The 18441-nt window shown below is 46.2% G+C and overlaps 1 protein-coding gene across 2 annotated transcripts; it reads left to right on the forward strand.

Moving 5' to 3' along the window:
- Positions 1 to 1432: 1432 nt before the first annotated feature.
- On the forward strand, positions 1433 to 17681 carry smg5 (SMG5 nonsense mediated mRNA decay factor). 2 transcript variants are annotated; one of them, XM_023801513.2, is made up of 22 exons: positions 1433 to 1920; positions 3144 to 3242; positions 3427 to 3550; positions 3984 to 4140; positions 4586 to 4675; positions 5019 to 5108; positions 5273 to 5351; positions 5813 to 5938; positions 6444 to 6512; positions 6950 to 7161; positions 7444 to 7581; positions 7696 to 8511; positions 8937 to 9103; positions 9513 to 9588; positions 11140 to 11315; positions 12027 to 12185; positions 13295 to 13354; positions 13786 to 13945; positions 14415 to 14505; positions 15310 to 15384; positions 15473 to 15611; positions 16355 to 17681. In XM_023801513.2, exons 1-22 carry the CDS (start codon positions 1856 to 1858, stop codon positions 16436 to 16438), a joined length of 3252 nt encoding a protein of 1083 aa, XP_023657281.2. In that variant the 5' UTR covers positions 1433 to 1855; the 3' UTR covers positions 16439 to 17681. The 2 variants fall into 2 exon arrangements, with proteins under 2 accessions (XP_023657281.2, XP_023657280.2); XM_023801512.2 differs by having other exon boundaries at positions 1434 to 1920; positions 8934 to 9103.
- The last annotated feature ends 760 nt before the right edge of the window (positions 17682 to 18441 follow it).

Below are 18441 nucleotides of genomic sequence, written 5' to 3' on the forward strand. Positions count from 1 at the left end.
GGACAAAGGTCTAGGGGGAGTTTGGGTGAGTGGATTTAGCAGAGTCAGTTGGTAATGGATTATTTCTCTTGGGACAATTTTTGTTGGAATAGTAGTTTCCCTAAAATTTCTTAGGAATTTGGATTAATTTTTAAAGGGTTGAGTAGGAACTCAATATTGAGAGATTACTGTACACTATCAATTACTGATGTAACCGGAGAAGAAAAAGAAACCAACAGAAAAGAGGCAATTACACATAATTCCGTCCACTTTTAAAGACTTTTGAAGTCTATTTAAATTCTATTGTCATTATTACAATCAACATTTTTGTTCATTTCTTATATAAAATTAAACTGAATTCAATCTCAAATCGTGTGGCTTAATTCATTGTTTCTTTGAGTAACACAATGTGAAAATCAGCAGGTCGCACATTCAAAATTATTTGTTTACATAAATTTCACTTTGAATTCATTAAATAATTGATTTCTGTAAGATTTTGAGTATAGCTGCTGCAGTGGCCGTGAGCCACCTTGTTAGCATAAAGCCTAAGAAACCTGGGGCATCAATTCGTTTGCAAGGGCTGGTCGTAACTCAAAACGATTTTTCCCATAAGAAATAACTGAAATACCCATAATGCATTCCGAACCTCCCAAAGCACCCCTTACCTAACCTTTTCAAAAAAAAAGGATTGTATAAGGTGTGTAATTTAACAGAAACACCAATAATTTTTGTAGTGTACTCACCAAAAAGTTATAAAATGTGCCTAGCCTACTAGCACTGACCGAAATTACACCCCCAAACGGGCGTATCTGGGCTCCGACTGACGCTTACAAGCGCCTCACCGGAATCTTGGCTCTTTGTCTATAGTCGCACAAGCGGATACACGTTTTGGCCTCGACCTGCATTCGGGTCGTAACTCAAGACTTTGGTCGTAAGTCAAAACTAAAATTTTGGTCGTAACCCAAGTTGTTCGTATGTCAGGCCGGTCGTAACTCGAGGGTCCGCTGTATTCCGAGAAAATAATGGAACAAACGAGATTATACAGATGCTATTATGCTGTACATTTAAAAAAGTAGTGACAAGTTGCATTTGGAGGAAAAGAGATCATTAAAATATGGTCACACTGGTTTCAAAGCAATGGAATTCGGTAGTATTTCTGAGTATTTCGACAGTAGACAGTAATGTTTATTCAATAAAAAGTATACTTGTAATAAGAAGCAACCACGTTTTTCTATTAAACCAAATCATTAGCATTTAGAGGACTAAGGCCAACAATTAATAACTAAAGACTAAAAAAAGATTACGAGGTTCTATAAAAAATCGTTTGTCTTCGATATTGTAATCTGGGTATTGACATCAACTAACGTACCGCGTACTCAGTCAGGAACGCGGCTCAATGCGAGTTCGACAAACGCGCGAGCGGCGACGGTGAATCCACGTGCTGCATCTGGCAACCCGGCACAATTCCCCGCGAGCGCGTCTTAATGTCACTGCAATTCTCGCGGTACTCCAGCGGTCGGTGGCTCAGCAATAATGGCCGCACTCAAAACGATGCCTGGAACAGGGAACGGTGCGAGGAACATACCGGGGCCCGATAGCTGACCAAGAGTAAACTGAAGCATTTGCTCCTTGCCTTCCCTATCCGATTACTGGACGGATGGGTAGGGGCGGCCGGAGACCTAGCAGCATAAGAAACGAGAGAGAGAGTCGGGTTAAGCGGCTGGCAGACCAGGGAAGCCAGTCCACACAGCGAGGAAAGCGAGAGTGAGCAGCCCAGACGGGCATAGCCGGGCAGGGGGGGTGGGTAGATACGGTCAGCGGTCACCGGGGGAGGGGGCTCGAAGACTCCGGTGGAAGACTCCGCATCGCCGCTACTATGAGTGGACCGGGTCAGGACAGCGAGCCAGAGGCGAAGGTGCTTCACATCAAGCGGCTTTACAGGTCAGTCAAGGCCGAGATGCGAAGTCGGAACTGGGACGGGGACCGCAGACTCTATTAGCTGCAGAGCCTCCAGTTAGCTTCTGCTGCTAACACCGGCGAGTGCGCGGCACCCGGGCGACTACAGGGCGTCCGCAGGCATTAACGACGACCAGTCTTACCTGAGCAACCACCCCGCTGGCGCGCACCAGCTAGCCGGCTAGCCTGTTAGCACCCCAGAGCAAAACCAGCGGCCGTTGTTCTGATGCAGCAGATACGAAACCGGTCACTCATTAGATTAACAAACCCTAACCTAGTTAGCCGCTTAGCTCACCTGACCCGACCAGCCTCGCCGATTTAGTTATTAACGTGTGTGAATCTTCGCACGCTAACTAGCCTGTTAGCTTCCCAAACCGTCCATTGAAAATGAGGGGGATGATTAGCAGCTAACCCCATATGTCATGACATTTGGCTACAGGCGAATGTGCTTGCTAAGTATATATAACGTCACCAAGGTTCTGCGTGGGAACATGCTCTTTTTTGAGCATATTAGCAAACTGTAATACCACGTTTTTGATGACTTCAGATTTTAGTGTTTATCATTGTTCTTTGCACTGCAAGACGCAGCACCTGTGTTAATGCCGACTAGAACCGCGTCGCCCTGTAATGCACGGAGGGCAAGCGAAACGAAGGCTGTATAATGCGATAAATTAATACAGAAGTACCGATCTGGTATCAGTGTTGCTTGATGAAAAGAATGGCGTAAAGTAACACGTCCCTAGTGTGTAAAGATGTAATTATGCAATTTGGATATTAGGTGTGAATTTTGCGGAGGCGTCTAACTTTTCTCTCGATACTAAAGAAAATGACTTTACACATACAACTGCATTTCCATTTCTTAATAATTTTAATATTTGCAACTATTTATTTGCATTATATTACCACATTTGGTTACAGGTAGTATCTGTCTTCAAGTATTGCGTTAGTTTGTTAAACAAGTCAACTGGAAGTGTTTCTTGATAAAAGCATTGAAGGCTGTTCATATGGTTTCCTGTAGGATACGACGACCCGTTCAGGGTCTGAGTGTCCAGTGATTATGCTGTTTTTGTGTTTACCTAACAGTTGGTTCTAGTTACTTAGGTGGCATGCATTGTTTCTTGCTGTTGCTTATTTATCCATTTAATGGACGACACAGGACCTGCTCCCACATGTTGCCAGTTTATGTATGTGCTACCATGTCATCTTAGGGCTGTGGTGGAATCCGTTCACAAGCTGGATGTTATCATTGGCAACAAGTCCTCTTACAGAGAGGTCTTCAAGCCAGAGAATATCAGCCTGCGGAACAAGTAAGCGCTTTGTTTACTATAATGCAAATCCTTTAAATTGTTATTTTACAAAGAATACATACGCTTAATTGGATAGGTCTAGCCTTGTTTGACGTAAACGACGTTGGTGTTGAAATCAGAGGCCGGCCTGAGGTCTTTGAAGCCAATCTTGACCTGTTCCTAACATGAGTATTGGCATGGACAGGCTGCGGGAGCTCTGCGTGAAGCTGATGTTCCTCCACCCAGTGGACTATGGCCGCAAGGCTGAAGAACTGCTGTGGAGAAAGGTCTACTACGAGGTCATCCAGGTCATTAAGACTAACAAGAAGGTATTACTTAATCACTGCCCTTCATACAAGCTTGGCACAGCTTCTGATGTGTGTATGTTGTTCATTGTGTGTTTTAAAGATATATGCCTTACTTTTTCATTCACTCTTTCACTGGCTCTTTGTTCTCCTAGCTTTTTTTCCTTCACTATTCTTTTTACTGCTCATGCATAGTTTAATTCCCCTTTTCTCATTCAGTTCCTCTCACTGAGTTCTTGCTTACTCCTCTCTAATTTATCTAGCAAATTTATTTCGTGTTTGTCATCGTTAATCTGATACTGTCCAGCAGCTGTCTTCGGTACATGGTTTGCTGGTCAGAATAACGTTTCCCGGTGCTGTTTCATTGCTCCAAAATAATGGACAAATGAAAGAAATATCCATCTTCGGGTGGCATTTAATCTTGCTGCACCCGCAATGCATTTCTTTGCCTCCCCAGCACATTCACAGCCGCAGTGCACTGGAGTGTGCCTACAGGACACACCTGATTGCTGGGGTGGGCTTCTACCAGCACCTGTTGCTCTACATCCAGTCCCATTATCAGCTGGAGCTGCAGGATTGCATCGACTGGACACACGTCACTGACCCTCTTATAGGTAATTGCAAGAAGCACTGTCACCATGTTAAATGATTTTCCTACTGTGAGTAGAAGATTGGCAGGCCTGATAGCTAAAACCAGTGCATAATTCACTGTAGCTGGTGTATGCCATCAGTAGTTGATTGCTCCTGCCTGGGACTTCCAGCCATTGGTTATATTGGTAGTATTTGGTTATGAGATGAAATTGGTTATAAGTTTGATTTTTAACAGTGTTGGTCAAGGTAGATGCATTCAACTTTTATGACCAAAGTTCCCCAGTTTTGTAATGACGGCAGATTTTTAATGCGCAGATGAGGGCAGTTTTAGGTGCCCCTAGAAACGCTGAGTAATGCTCCGCGGTGCCGACGCGAGCTGCTGCCCGACTTGACGTCTGTGGCACCCAAACAGCATCACCACCTGCCTTGTTTGTGTTAAACGCGGCGCTGACGCGGACATGTTTTCAGGACGAAAGAAGCCGGTGTCGGCCACTGGCAAGGAGATGGAGTGGGCCCAGATGGCCTGCCATCGCTGCCTCGTGTACCTGGGAGATCTGGGTAAGGAGACACCTGACCACACTGCGTTAGTAGCGGTGTGAACTTGCTAGGCAGTATTACGTCAGATCAACTTCCTGTTTCGAAACTATTATTTCAATTGTCCTGATTTTGTGCCAGTCATGCGGTGGGGGGGGCTGGTTTTGGGTTACCTCTGTAATACATGATACATGGATCAGATTTATGTTATGGCTGGCAAGCAAGCTGGGAGAAACGTCTAGAAGGTGCCGAGAGACGCAACAGAGCATGCGTGGCGCCTGGCACTGGGCGTTAGGAACGGAGCAGCCGGCACCCTGACCGGCAGCTTTTCGCTTGTGATGGGACGTGTCGCCCGTTTTCCTCGCAGCGCGCTACCAGAACGAGCTGGCGGGGGTGGAGGCTGAGCGGCTGGCAGAGCGCTTCTATCACCAGGCCCTGTCCGTGTCGCCGCACGTCGGTGAGTCTCTGTGAGCGCCTGCCTGCAGCGCCTGGGGTCACGCCCGTCTCGCCCTGCCTGCTTTCTCATCTCTCCCTGTATGAAAGGCCAGCAAACAATGGGCAGCCTAGCGTTTGAGATTCTTCTTTTCCCCGTCTCTGAGCATTGGATGTGCTGTGCTGCAGGAATGCCGTTCAACCAACTCGGCACGCTGGCTGGGAGCAAGTTCTACAACGTGGAAGCAACCTACTACTACCTGCGCTGGTAGGTGACATGCATCATGGGAATCGTTAGGTCCCTGAAGTTTCTCATACTCACCACTAGGGGTCAGTATAGACTGTATTACAGACTGGAAAAGCAGAATGAGTCTGTTTATTGGGGGTCCCTATTGTTGATTAATGATTGCTTACCTGACCCCTCTGACAACTTAAACCAGGAACCTTTGCTTTGTAAATTAATGTTCAGGCTCAGCATGTATTAGTCTAGTATATTTGAAAATTGCTGACTTAATGATGACTCGATACCTAAATATTTGTAAACTGATAGGTTTAAATAACATTTAGGTTTAGCACTGTAGTTATCTACACTGTTGCAGTTTGTGTTGATAAATTTGGGATAAATGTACAGTTCGCGCTGTTAGGTTTTTTAGTCTATAAATAATGGAGGAAGAAAGGTTCCGTGTTTAGGGCCTGAGTGAGTGTGTGCAACGCATTTGTTCCTGACAGCATACAGTCGGACGCACCTTTCGAGGGAGCCTACGGGAACCTGAAGCGTCTGTTTGACAAGGCGGCCAAGATGTACCACCAGGTGAAGAAGCAGGAGCTGAAGAGGCTCTCGCCCACACGGCAGAGGTGCGTCTGCCTTCCTGATTGGCCGGCGGGTCAGGAGCACAGAGCCACTCACCTGACGTGGTGACGCTCTCACTATTAGCGGGTTATTTATTTATTTTTGCATCGCTCTGATGCGGGTGGTGGGGGGGGGGGGGGAGGGTGGTGATATCTTCAGCTGGATCAGATGACATTCAGTGTCAAAAGACAAGCTGTCAGGTGTCAGATGCATTCATTTAATGAGCATATATCAGTGTGGCTATTTCTGAGACGTGTTTCATAATCATTAGCATGGCAGCATATACTGTGTGTTCATTTGCCTTAATTATCGACCCAGTATGCATTGATTGGCATTTAATTTGTGCTGCTTACATGGATCAGGAACTTCTGAGGAACCGATTGATGGGTGCTGTGTTTATATATGCCTGTAAATGTATAGGTGTTTATATTCCAGATAATATTATTGGTGTTGTTTTTGGTCTTTGATGCTTTGATGGAATCTGACAGCTTGTCTCTCCTCACGCCTCAGATCTAAAGACATCAAGCGATTGTTGGTGAGCTTCTTGTACCTGCAGAGCCTGTTGCAGCCCAAGAACAGGTGAGCATGCTGACGAGCTGGCAGTGTCTGTCATTGTGGCTTTAACTGACCGGTTTCCAGAAAGAATTTCTCTCCTCTACCTGGAATTCCCAGCATGCAGCTCATTATTATTTTAGAGTCATTAAATGAGTCATGATGGATGAATTAGAATAATTGTCCCTTAGCTTAGAGATTTTGTGTGCTGCTTCTGTAATTACAGCTGTGTGACTGTCATATTTCTACAAATGACTTGACCTCCGCCCCCAGAGAAGGAACTGTAATTGACATGGGTCCAACATATTCCCAAATTAAGAAAATGGAGATTTCGGAAAGGTTACTTTAATGATTGCTAATTGAGCTTCATTACGTCACACCCAGTGGCCTACTTCCTCGCACCCCTGGCCATACTGCCAACGTGGCGTCAGTCTAAACCGCATCTGGTTCCCTCATGCGTACAGCCTCCAAGAGACGGAGCTGACGTCCCTGTGCCAGTCCGTGCTGGAGGACTTCAACCTGGTGCTCTTCTACCTTCCCGCTGCTTCCCAAAGCAGCACGTCTGCCTGTGAGGAAGAGGAGGAGCACGAAGGCTCCTGCTCCTTCCTTCCCGATGCTCTGGTCTTCAAGATGGCAGCCACCTGCCTCATGGTGGTACACAGCCTTAAAAGGGGAGGTCAGTATGGGGGACGGGTTAGGATTAGGGTTAGGGTTAGGATTAGGGTTAGGGTTAGGATTAGGGTTAGGGTTAGGGTTAAGAGAGCAGGATGAATGCTCGCATTTCCAAGGCTAGGCTTGACCTACAATAACATGTTCTCCCTGTGTTCTGCATTTCAAATCTGAAAATGTCACCAGTGTTTAAAATTTAATATGTCAAGCTTGTTGAGGAGTTGGGTTTGGGTGGCCAGTGTATGTGTTTTGGTAGCATGTGTTACAGGCCCTGTGTTCCGCCTCTCAGGTTCGAAGCAGTACAGCACGTCCATCGCCTTCACGCTGGCCCTGTTCTCTCACCTGGTGAACCACGTCAACATCCGTCTGCAGGCTGAGCTGGAGGAAGGAGAAGCAGAAGTGCCTCCTCTCCATGCAGATAATGCAGGTACCAGCAAGGCGGCGTGGTGAGAGGGGAGCTTAGCAGGCGGCTGTTTCAGGCCCCTCTTTTATTTGTGTCAGTAGGTTATCGTTTCAGAGTTCTGTTGTGTTTTTCCCCAAGATGATCCAGAGAATAGAGAGAAGGCAGGCCCAGGGGGCTCCGAGGAAGGGGCCCTGCAGAATGGCACCGAGGGAGAGGATGAGGAAGAGGAGGAGAAGCCACAAGGGGAGACCGAGGAACGTGCGCTGGGCGGACCAAAGAAAGCCGGCGAGGAAAGGCCGGAGGAGGACAAGCAGAAGCACAAGAAGAAGTACTCGCGGCTGTCCATGCTGAGGCGGCGGCGCTGCACGCGCAAACAGGACGAGAGCGACCTGAGCGAGGGCTTCGAGAGCGACGAGGAGGACGAGGAGGAGCAGGTGGCCCAGCCGGAGAGCCTGGCCGCTGCCGGACGCACTGCCAGCGCCGCCTCGCTGGGGAAGGAGGGCAAGCGAGACCGGCTGGTGGAGGAGGGCAGCTACGAGAGCGCCTCCGAGGAAGAGGGCGGCACGGCGTTCGACGTGGAGACGGACTCGGACATGAACAGCCAGGAGTCTCGCTCTGACCTGGAGGACATGGAGGATTCGGGCAGCCCCCCCCGTGAGCCGTCGCGACCGCAGCCGTCGCCCCGGGAGGAAGGCTCCACTCCGCCGGCTGTCAACGGACCCCTGCTTCCCAACGACCCCAGTATCACCAGTAACTTGCAGGCCATGTCCTCCCAGCTCTTTCAGGCGAAGCGCTGCTTCCGATTGGCTCCCACCTTCAGCAACATGCTGCTGCATCCCAACGCTGCTGCCCACCCGCCACCTGAGTCTTCTTCCTCTCAGGACCCAACCGTGCCACAAGGGGGCGCCCTCCACTCTGCCAGCCCCAGCACGGCCAACGGAACGAACGACAATGGCAAGCCACCCTACGATGTCCTTACCTAAACATATTCCCATTGCACCGAGTAACACCTGTGTGTGTAGTGTAATTCTAACCCGTTTTATCACATTAAGATCTGGTTAAATTGGATGTGAAGCTTTGTTTTCAGGTAACACTTGACTGCCTTGCAAGCTAGAAAGAAAAGAGCATGTGTGCTAAAAATCTTTAGCTGATTGTACAACCGGTTCTCAATTTGCACTCGCGTATTTCACATTTTTTATTTTTTATTTAAAATTGGCCTAACTATTCGATTTGTTTTGGCTTACGGAATGTAATTTGAAGATAAAATGGAGACATGGTGTTGCTTTACAATTGCGTGTTTTAAATGAGCTGTTTGAGGTGTCAGACATAGTTATTACTGATTACTTGTGTTCTTCCTGCATCCCTGTTTGGCCCAGAAGGTGACTCTGACTCTGAAGGCAGCGTGCACAGTAACCCCTCCTGTCGTAGTGAGAAGACCCTGTCGGAGAAGCTGGAGATCCTGACCAACCAGGGCCTCATACAGGTCGTCAAGGTTTTTGTGGATTGGCTGAGAACAAACACTGACATCATCGTCATGTGTGCACAGGTAGGGGAGCCATGCCAGTTCTGTCTTCTTTTCCAAATTGAGTTTTGGATCCATCCTACTGTCTTCCAGCTACTTGTGCAGTACCAGATTGTGCTGGGGGGGGTTTGGCTGGAGCCTTTGCTCGAGTGAACACCCTGCAATGGTGTTCCCATGCTTAAAGGTCTCAAAACACCCTTTGTTGAGTGGTAAAACACTTGACTATTTATTGCTGAACAGTAGTAAATCACATTGATGAATTTAATAAGCTGGGATATCCTTTGTAATGCAGTGCTGCTTCCTTTGAAGTTGTCCAGATCGTCCCTCAAACAATGCGACCTTGTACACCGCAGAGATCCGCTGGGCTTTCGGTGCATGGGTTAGAAAGGACTGATGTGAAATCTTACACCAGCTGCCCTGTTTTCTGTTGTAGAGTTCCCAGAGCTTGTGGAACAGGCTCTCTGTACTTCTTAACTTACTTCCCGACGGGAGCAAGATGCTGGAGGCAGGTAAGAGAGAGAGAGTGTTCCTATGTGTCTGGGGGTGGGGGGGGGGGTGCTTTCATGGTTTCTGCCGAGTTTTCTGTGCAGCGTGTGACTTGCTTCTCCACTGTTTGTACTGCTTTATTGGGTCAGTTTTGACACCTTGTGAAACAACATGTAGACCATTTGATGTTTTAGCTGGATCAAATGGATTTTAGGTGGAATTGGTCTTGCTGTCATTTCCTCAGGAGAAGTTTGAGAGACACCCAGTACTGCAGGAAGTGCAGCGTTAAGAATTCATTATGGATTCCACTCATGGAGTTACTGCCCCCTAAGATTAAGTCAGTGTTTTTAGTTTGTCTGTAGGAAGGATTCAGATGGATGAGGGGACTTGTATCATTTATTTTAGTATATTACTAAAGCCATTCTGCCAAGACATAAGTGGTGTCTTGATTGGTACATTTCCTTCCCTCTGCAGAGTGAGTCTGGGTAATATGACCTTTGTGAATTTTGGCCATTAGTGGCGCTGTGGTCTCCCCTGCTCAGGTTTAGCTTGGGTTGGTGGGTGGGGGGGGATTAAGGATGATAGCTAAATTAATAGAGTTTGACCTCCCCTCTTCTGGGTACTGGAGCTGGGTTTTGATGGATCAGGATGAAGGATTATGGGTGCAGGTTTCCCCCCCCTATCTGAAAGCAGAGCTTTTCTATGAAGCCTTTTATAAGCTGAAATGGCACGAAACAAAGAAGCAATTTTTCCCTAAATTAGAGCATTTCCAGGCCGAAAAAATAACCTACCAAATAACACATAAAACCTAATTGAACATTAACATGTAGTAAAAGCAGGAATGATATGATCAATATACAGCCTAGTAGAAATAATATATGTACAGTGTAGCTTCACATACCAGAATCAATACAGTCATGCATCACTTAAAGGGGTCCATTCTGAGAAATGCATCTTTAGGCGATTTTGCCGTTGTAAGTACCTAATCGAATGTACTTACACAAGCCTAGATGGTATAGCCTGAATAACGATAAAACGTTCAGTAAATACATGAACTAGTAACGTTTATTGTCATTGTCAAGTATTATGTACTGTACATAGTGTGCACTTTACTTTAACTGGCAGTGGAGTATGTCTGTTTACACCAACATCACCACAAACTCATGAGTAATGCGTAGCGCTGCGACATCTCTAGGCGAAAGTTCCGTTCAGTTCTGTTACAATCTTATGGGTCATGCATATGGCCAGTCATTGACCGAAACGTCATTTTTGCGATGCATGATTACATATCTATAATTGGCTCACTGATAAATGCTAAATGTTACTTCTTGCTTTTCTCCTTTTTCCGTAAAAGTGAAAATCCTCTTCGGATTTAGGTGCTACTATAGAGCTTTCGTGAAAGTGAAGTGCCATAAAGCAGATGCTTGTAAAGTGAATGATACCTGTAAATGAACAGGGGATGGCCAGCACCTTCCCTCTCCTGTGTACCTCAGCCGGGTTTGGATGGGTTAGGGTTAAGGAAGACGGGTAAATGAAAAGGGACTGACTGCTACCCCCTTTGCCATGTGCGGCAGAGCTGGGTTTGGATCCGGAGGTGACGGCGCTGCTGAGCGAATGTGAGCATCCCAGCCTGACGCAGAGCCTGCTGCTGCCCGAGGACCTGGCCCTGCACAGCCTGCCGGCCCTCAGCGCATCCCACCGACACCTGGACTTCGCTCGCCAGAGACCGTCCCTCGGCCCACTGGAGGAGGTGCTGCACATCACCGTTCACTTGGCAGGCCACTCCCCCCTGCCCCCCCACCCCTTACGCTCCTTTTCACATCTGTGTTACATGGGTAGAAAAAAACTAGTAACACAAAGCGCTCTTAGTCCTGGTATTTGTGTGAACCACTTGGAATTAACTACTATACATTAATACTTTTTAAAGCCTTAAGATTTGCTGAGCCTGTGTGGACAGTTTAATGCAAAATGTGGCACACTACTGCTCAAGAAGTGCTTAAGCGGCTTTGATGTTTCTTTAAGTGACCTTGACTTTGTGACGCTGAAGGAATTTGGCCCTTCAGGGAATAGTTGGATACCCCTGGTTCCAGAAATAACAGGACTGAATTAGTGCTTTTTTTCCATCTGAAATCTATTTATTCATAATAATTACTGTATTGCTCAGGAGAATCCAGTATTTATCAGATGTAGGAAGCTTAAATTTTAAGACACTTCAGTGTATCTTGTTTAAATCATTGTTGTCAAATGACCTCCACAGAGATGCAGTTTTCTTAAAATTACAGTATACATGTATTACAGTGATTACAGTGCACTGTATGTAAGACTGACTAAGAATGGCTGCTCTTTGTAATAAAAAATTTGAGGTTTGCAGTGCCTTTATTTAGTTTGTCTACCCAGCTCCTCTTTTCACTTAGTTTTTCTTTGTTCCCCTTCTCTCTGTCCCTTTCTTCTTGGCTCGCAGTGTGTGATGAGACTGTGCTGCATCCGCAGTTTTGGCCACTTCCTCACTAATCTCCAGGGCAACGTGCTGCAGTACAACCCAGAGGCGGGCATCTTCACTAGCATCAGCCAATCGGAGCAGGAGAACCTAGTGCAGCAGGCCAAGGCCCAGTTCCGTATGGTCAGTGACTGACAGCGGGGGGCGGGAGCAGCGAGCGGCTTGAGGGTCTGCTTTGCTATTGGTGCATGAAGAGGGCAGCACTTCCATTTACTGAAAATTACCCATCATTCACCATTTTCAGCCGTTTGATAGGGGGCACAAGGCGTAAAATGCATGCTGGAAAGCTCATTAATCATTTGATCCAGATTATCCATTTTCTGCAAGGGTATTCGTTTTTATATTGTTTTATTTTAATCCTGAACCAAGGGTCAGTATTTTAAATTGGTTAAAACTGGATATTCCATGTATGTATGAAAACAAATTAGCTCAAGGAAATAGATGTCAATAAGTAACCAAGTGAAATTGGTCTATTTTTTGCCTTAAATTTAATTTCAGGTTTGAGTGCCTAACAGTTAATGTTAAAGAGAACTGTTGAATGTTACATTGTAGTGACTATTTAATATGCCATGAATTTGCTAACTCAAGAAACAGTGTTGTTACTGGCAGTAGCCAGAACCTCTGGTCGGGTATCTTGTCTGATACTGTCTGATTTTGAAGGCTCCCTTTTCCACAGAAACATGATTAGGTTATAGTGCCCTGACATAACAGCCATCAGCCTGTAATTTTCCTGCCATTGCAGCAATTTCCAGTTAAAATTAAGTGTGTTTACATGGTATGGAGGGACTGCTGAACCAGCTACCTTTAAAAACAGAGATACTGTAGAAACTGTAAAAAGCCTTGGATTTGATGTCCGTTCCTGTCCAGTATGTAAAGACAGTCTTCAGTTATGAGAGTTCTGGCAATGACTGGGGTGCTCTCTCTCTCTTTTATGCTGTTAAGCTGTTTGTCACGCGGGAAGCCATATTGGCCTTCAATTTTTCAGCTCGATGATGCTTCTATTAGGCTTGGAAGGGAGTGAAATTCTATAGATGAATGCTTGGAACAGAAACCCTAAAAGTAATTTCATCGCAATAATTAAGACCTGCTTAGCATTTGGCTAGTGTTTAGCTTGCCGCTTACCACTGTTCACCGTCCACTCTGCTTCTATGTTTCTGTCTGTATGGAAGCTAATAATAACTATGATTTAATGAGTAACACATTGCTCCCTCTGCGCCCCCCCTCCCCCCCAGGCAGAACAGGAGGCTCGACGCAACCGGCTGATGAGAGACATGGCTCAGCTTCGGCTGCAGGTCGGGCCGTCAGTCATGCAGGATATCAGTCGCTGTGTTCCCCGCATTTACAGCTACATCCACGTTCATACCGTGTCGCCCCCCTATCAGTAAATGCTTCAGTGGGGGCATTCACAGTTTGTATAGACAGTAAATGAGCCTGCTCATCCATCTATAGCAGGGTTCTTCAAATCTGGACCTCGATTCCAAATCCAGGCCTTGTTTTCAGTTCTCCCAGGTAGTTAGTTTAATAATTACTGATTGTGATTGGTCTGAGGCTCACACCTGACTGACAGGTAAAGGAAGGCTGGAAAAGCAGCAGTGCTCGGACCTTGAGGACCATGATTTGAATAACCCTGATCTATTTCCCTGAGATCAGGCTCTGAGGTGGTGGGTTCTGGCTGTTTAGTCGTCGTCTGGTTCCTGTCGCTGATGGCCCCCCTCCCTTACAGCTGGAGGTCTCTCAGCTGGAGGGAAGCCTGCAGCAGCCCAGGGCCCAGTCCTCCATGTCCCCGTACCTGGTGCCCGACACGGCCGTGCTCTGCCAGCACCTGGGCCTGCTGAGACAGCTGGCCGGCAGCGGCTGCTTCATCATCATCATCCCGCGCACAGGTCAGTCCTGGGCCTGTCCTGGGCCTGTCCTCTTATGGCCCTGTGTCAGGGTCACTGCCAGGGCAGCGTAGTATTGTGCATATGATGGATTGAAGAGCCAGAAACTGAGGACTTTTGCACCTCTGAACATGACGATGTGGGATCTTCAGCCCTTTGAATACCATGGTTCCTCACAGTGGAGTTTTTACACATTGAAGCTCCACAGTTTTCTTAAGCAGATCCGTTTTAGAGCGATAGTAACTTGCTGTGTGTGAACTAAGGTATGGTGACAAACTTCTCGTTTAGCTGGTTGTACTGCTTAAAACAGGTTTTGTTACAGAGGCTTTTTTTTTTGTCTCAATGGTATCAGGCGTGACTAGCATGATAGTTTGTAGCACTGATGTTCAACAATTATCAAAAAAAAGTAATTGTGTAAGGAAACTTTCTGAGAAACTTGAAATTTTTGTTTGTTTTTATCCTCTCCTACCAGTAATTGACGGTCTCGATATCCTGAAGAAGGAGAACTCGGGTGCGAGAGACGGAATCCGCTTCCTGGAGTCAGAATTCCGCAGGGGCAACAGGTGCGTCTCTGTCCTCCCGTCTAATGGAGCCCATTAGCCGGAACCAGATCAGAGTGTGGAAATAAACGGCACGCTGTGTTTACTGGCATCCATAATGCAGTCTGCAGTCAGTATCGTGCAGGTACCCTTTATGGATACTGCTTTAACATTCAGTCCAATGATTGTGCGTTAATCAAAGTAGTAATATAGATGTCCTTTTAAAAGAAAATGGGTAGTAACTGATTAAAAGCAAAACCTTATAGCTTATTAAGATAGCCTGTGCGTTCTGTACTTAATGTAATGACTCTTAGCTTAGTGCTTTGAGATTGTATAAGCCTGAAGCGCTTATTCACCCATATGTTTGCAAAGCTTTTCCGCCTTTGCTTTTATGAAATGTGTAATCAATGCACCCATCTGCTTTCCGCAGCTGCTTATCCAGCATAATATACCCAAAGCCTCCCCCAGGAAGGACAGGGCACAGGGGCCACGTGTACTGCCAGTATAGGGCAGATTAGAGTGTCTTATTCAAAAACTGCATGTCTATGGACTATGGGCGCAGATTCTGATTTCTTTAATTGTATAGTTTATATATGTATGTTAAGGACATTGGATATAAGCTGGAATCTCCCACGCGCTTTCCGTCATTAAGAAATGTTGTTTAATCAAGTGCTATAGTGTCGACCCTTTCGTATGCCGACTTTCCGTATTGCCCTAACCTCTGTGATGTGGAAGGAATGACTGTATGTGACTGTATACCATCTGTGATTTTTTTTTTCTTCTTCTCATTTTGATGGTTCTGTATGTGCCTTGTTACTCCTCTGATAGGTATCTCCGTTGCCAAAAAGAGTCGGGTAGGAGCTTTGAGAGAGACAAGCTAAGAAGGCAGGACATTGAAGCCTGGTGAGTTGATCCCTTCACTGTGTCTCTATGCAGAATCGTGCCGGGTTTTATTGTAGCTGAGTGATGGTTCATCTTGTTTTAATTTTAGGCACTTGTACAAGATGGTGGACAGCTGCCGCCAGCTGACCATTTCCCAGAGCAACGGGGACGAGGACACGTCTGGCATGGTGACGATCCTCACAGGACACTCCGTCGAGGACCTGCCAGCTCGTTCCACCAGTATGAAGGTCGGTGTCCCTAGCAGCAGGCGTTGCTGTTTGTTGTGCTCATGGTGGATGGTTTTTTTCCTCGGGTGGTGACTTGTAGCTTAATGTCACAGTTTTTAGAAAATTGGAGTATATTGTCTTCATGTGACTTTGTTCACTAGTGAGATTTACATAGATCCGAACTGTCTGGAGTAGGTTATGTTTACGAACTGGCAACGTATTCTGGTTTTCCCTTTGTGTAGATTATGGTGTTTCATTACATTCTGCCTTGATTCTACAAAACATTACAGCTGTCTGTGCTTTCTACGAAATTTCTAGCTGAATGCTATGACCGTTGATGTGGTCTCACCTGTTAACTCAATATCAGTCATTAGGGACCAAGAGAAAGAAACGAGTTACAGAATTTTTAAGACCTGAGACTTGAAGCGTATGTAAGCGAGAAGAATCTGGTCCGTAATAGTAGGTACCAGGCACTCTGGTTCGAGTGTGTCAGGAGCTACAGCACTGCTGGGTTTCTCAAACAGTGTGTATCTGGGATGGTCTAGCACCAAAAAGAGATCCAACCATTGCAACACGCTTTGTGGAGCTCATGCCATGTTGAGCTGATCCCAAGGCAAATGTTGGTGAGATGGAATGTATGGAAGGTGCCCTAGTGTTTAGTACATTCACTGTGTGGTTCTAAAAGTTCTCTTAGATGTTCCATAGCTGCTGTGCTCCTCATATTGAAGAACATCTCACCCCCCCCCCCCCACCCCCCAACCCAGTCTGCTGTCCAGGCAGTGGCAGCGGCAGGCATAGAGCTGAAGAACATTCAGGAGTTCTACCGACAGTGGAAGGAGATTGGCTGAAAGCTCGAGGGGGCAAAGGTCGGCAAGGCGGTCAGCTGATCACTCACTCACTCACTCCCTCTCTCTCCCACTCTTTTGCTCTGTCTGTATCTGCGTCTTTGGGGAAACATAACAAACGAAAGAGAGTGGAGAAAGTGTGACGGTAGAGGAACAGAAGGCACGTGAAATGGGTTTGGGTCGAATAAAGATCAGCAGATCCTTCCCCCCTAACCCAACCCCCCCCAACCAAAGGAAGTGACTTCAATCGTTGGGGAGAGGAAGACAGTTGGGGGGGGTGGGGGGGACATCAGAAATGGTGCCTCCAGTACACGTTTTAACCAGGTATATACTCTATATGAATGAATGACAGTATATACATGACCAGAGGGAAACGTGCGCACACGCAACACACACACACACACACACTCACACCGACGTATACATATACATAGAAAATTGCTTTTGGTTTTTTATTTCTTTTGTCTTTCTCCTTAAGGTCTTGTTGGGATGTGGAGGAGGCCTTGGTTGAATTTGCATGGCTATTGCCTGGGTTGTAATGGTACCCAGACAATACAACAATCACCTTTTGGTACCCTGGCTTATTGTTAAAAGAAAGTAAACACACGTCCTTCATCTGCTCAGGGTTCATTCAACCCAAAAAACAGTAGCTTAGGGGATGAAACAAAGGGTTCGGTTTGGTGGATGTACACTTCTTTGGGATTGTTTTCTTAAGCGTTTTTTTTTTTTTCCCCCTCATTTTGCTGTGTTCCTTTGTGAACAGTGACTAATGTTTGTGCTGTCTACGTATGATGAGGACCTGTAAAATGGCTGGGTTGCGTGCTGGCTCTCTTTTTTTAATTATTTTATTATTTTTTGTATGTTGTATGTTTGCTTTGCCAAGATCTGTTAATGCGGACTGCGGTCTCGAGGTCCCGCTCTCATCCCTGGGTAATGGGTGATGCCCCCAATGTTGAAACTGGGCCAGTCTTGCTCTTCATACAGAACTGATGAGGCAAAGCACCCAGGTCCAGTGAATGTCTGCAAGGATGGGCCAAGGAAAAGGGGGAACGTGGGTCTCTTTAGACCCGCTGTCCCGACAGGTGTGTTAATATGGCTATGTTGGAAATTTTAATGCCCAACCGTGACTCAGCGAACCCCCTCCCCAAATCATTCATCGTCACCATAGTTTCTGTTCCATAATGCACTGTGCAGAGGAATCAAATAAGTGTGTGGCCATGCATTAAACAATAAACGTTTCATTGAATTTCTTTGCCTTTATTTTATTGATAACGCCTAACAGCAGATCCTATGCTGGGTAGGATAAAATTCACCAAATAATGGAAAGAAGTAACCTTTTAAAAGGTAGGAACAAGTTTTTCCTGCACGACAGAAACACTGTGGAATGAGAGGTGAAGGAATTAGACAAAGTTTTGTCTTCTGTATTGAAAATCAAGTCACCCCACTTAAGGGTAAATAAACTGCCGCAGACAGACAAAAGCAGTGATGACTTCACTGTCACATGATTACATTCGTTCAGCCTAGCAATTATTCAGTCTGGCCCAAATGACAGATAATTTTGATAATCACAGGAGTAATGTGTCATGACATACAGGGTATCAAGCTCTATTTGCAATCATGTTACAACCCAGACCACCGTCAAGAGCATCTACAATGGGCACGCAAGTATCAGAACTGGACCTTGGAGCGATCTAAGGTCACCTGGTCTGATGCATCCCATTTTCTGTTGCGCCCTGTGGACAGTCGGACACGTGTTGATCTTCTGTGGGATGCGTTGGACCAACAAGTATGATGCACGTCTACACAGTTCCATGTTACTGTGTGTCATGACAAGCTATTCCCATGATTATCAAAATTATGTCAATTGTGCCACATTATGTATGTCACCCCTTCTGTTGGTTTGTACCACATAGAATAACCTTCATTCACAAATTGCATCGATAAGTCTTGGCTGCCGAACACCCTGTCAGCAGGTTGTGGTTCTTCTCTCCTCGGACCACTCTCAG

This window comes from Paramormyrops kingsleyae, chromosome 9 (genome assembly GCF_048594095.1).
Source record: "Paramormyrops kingsleyae isolate MSU_618 chromosome 9, PKINGS_0.4, whole genome shotgun sequence".
NCBI lineage: Eukaryota > Metazoa > Chordata > Actinopteri > Osteoglossiformes > Mormyridae > Paramormyrops > Paramormyrops kingsleyae.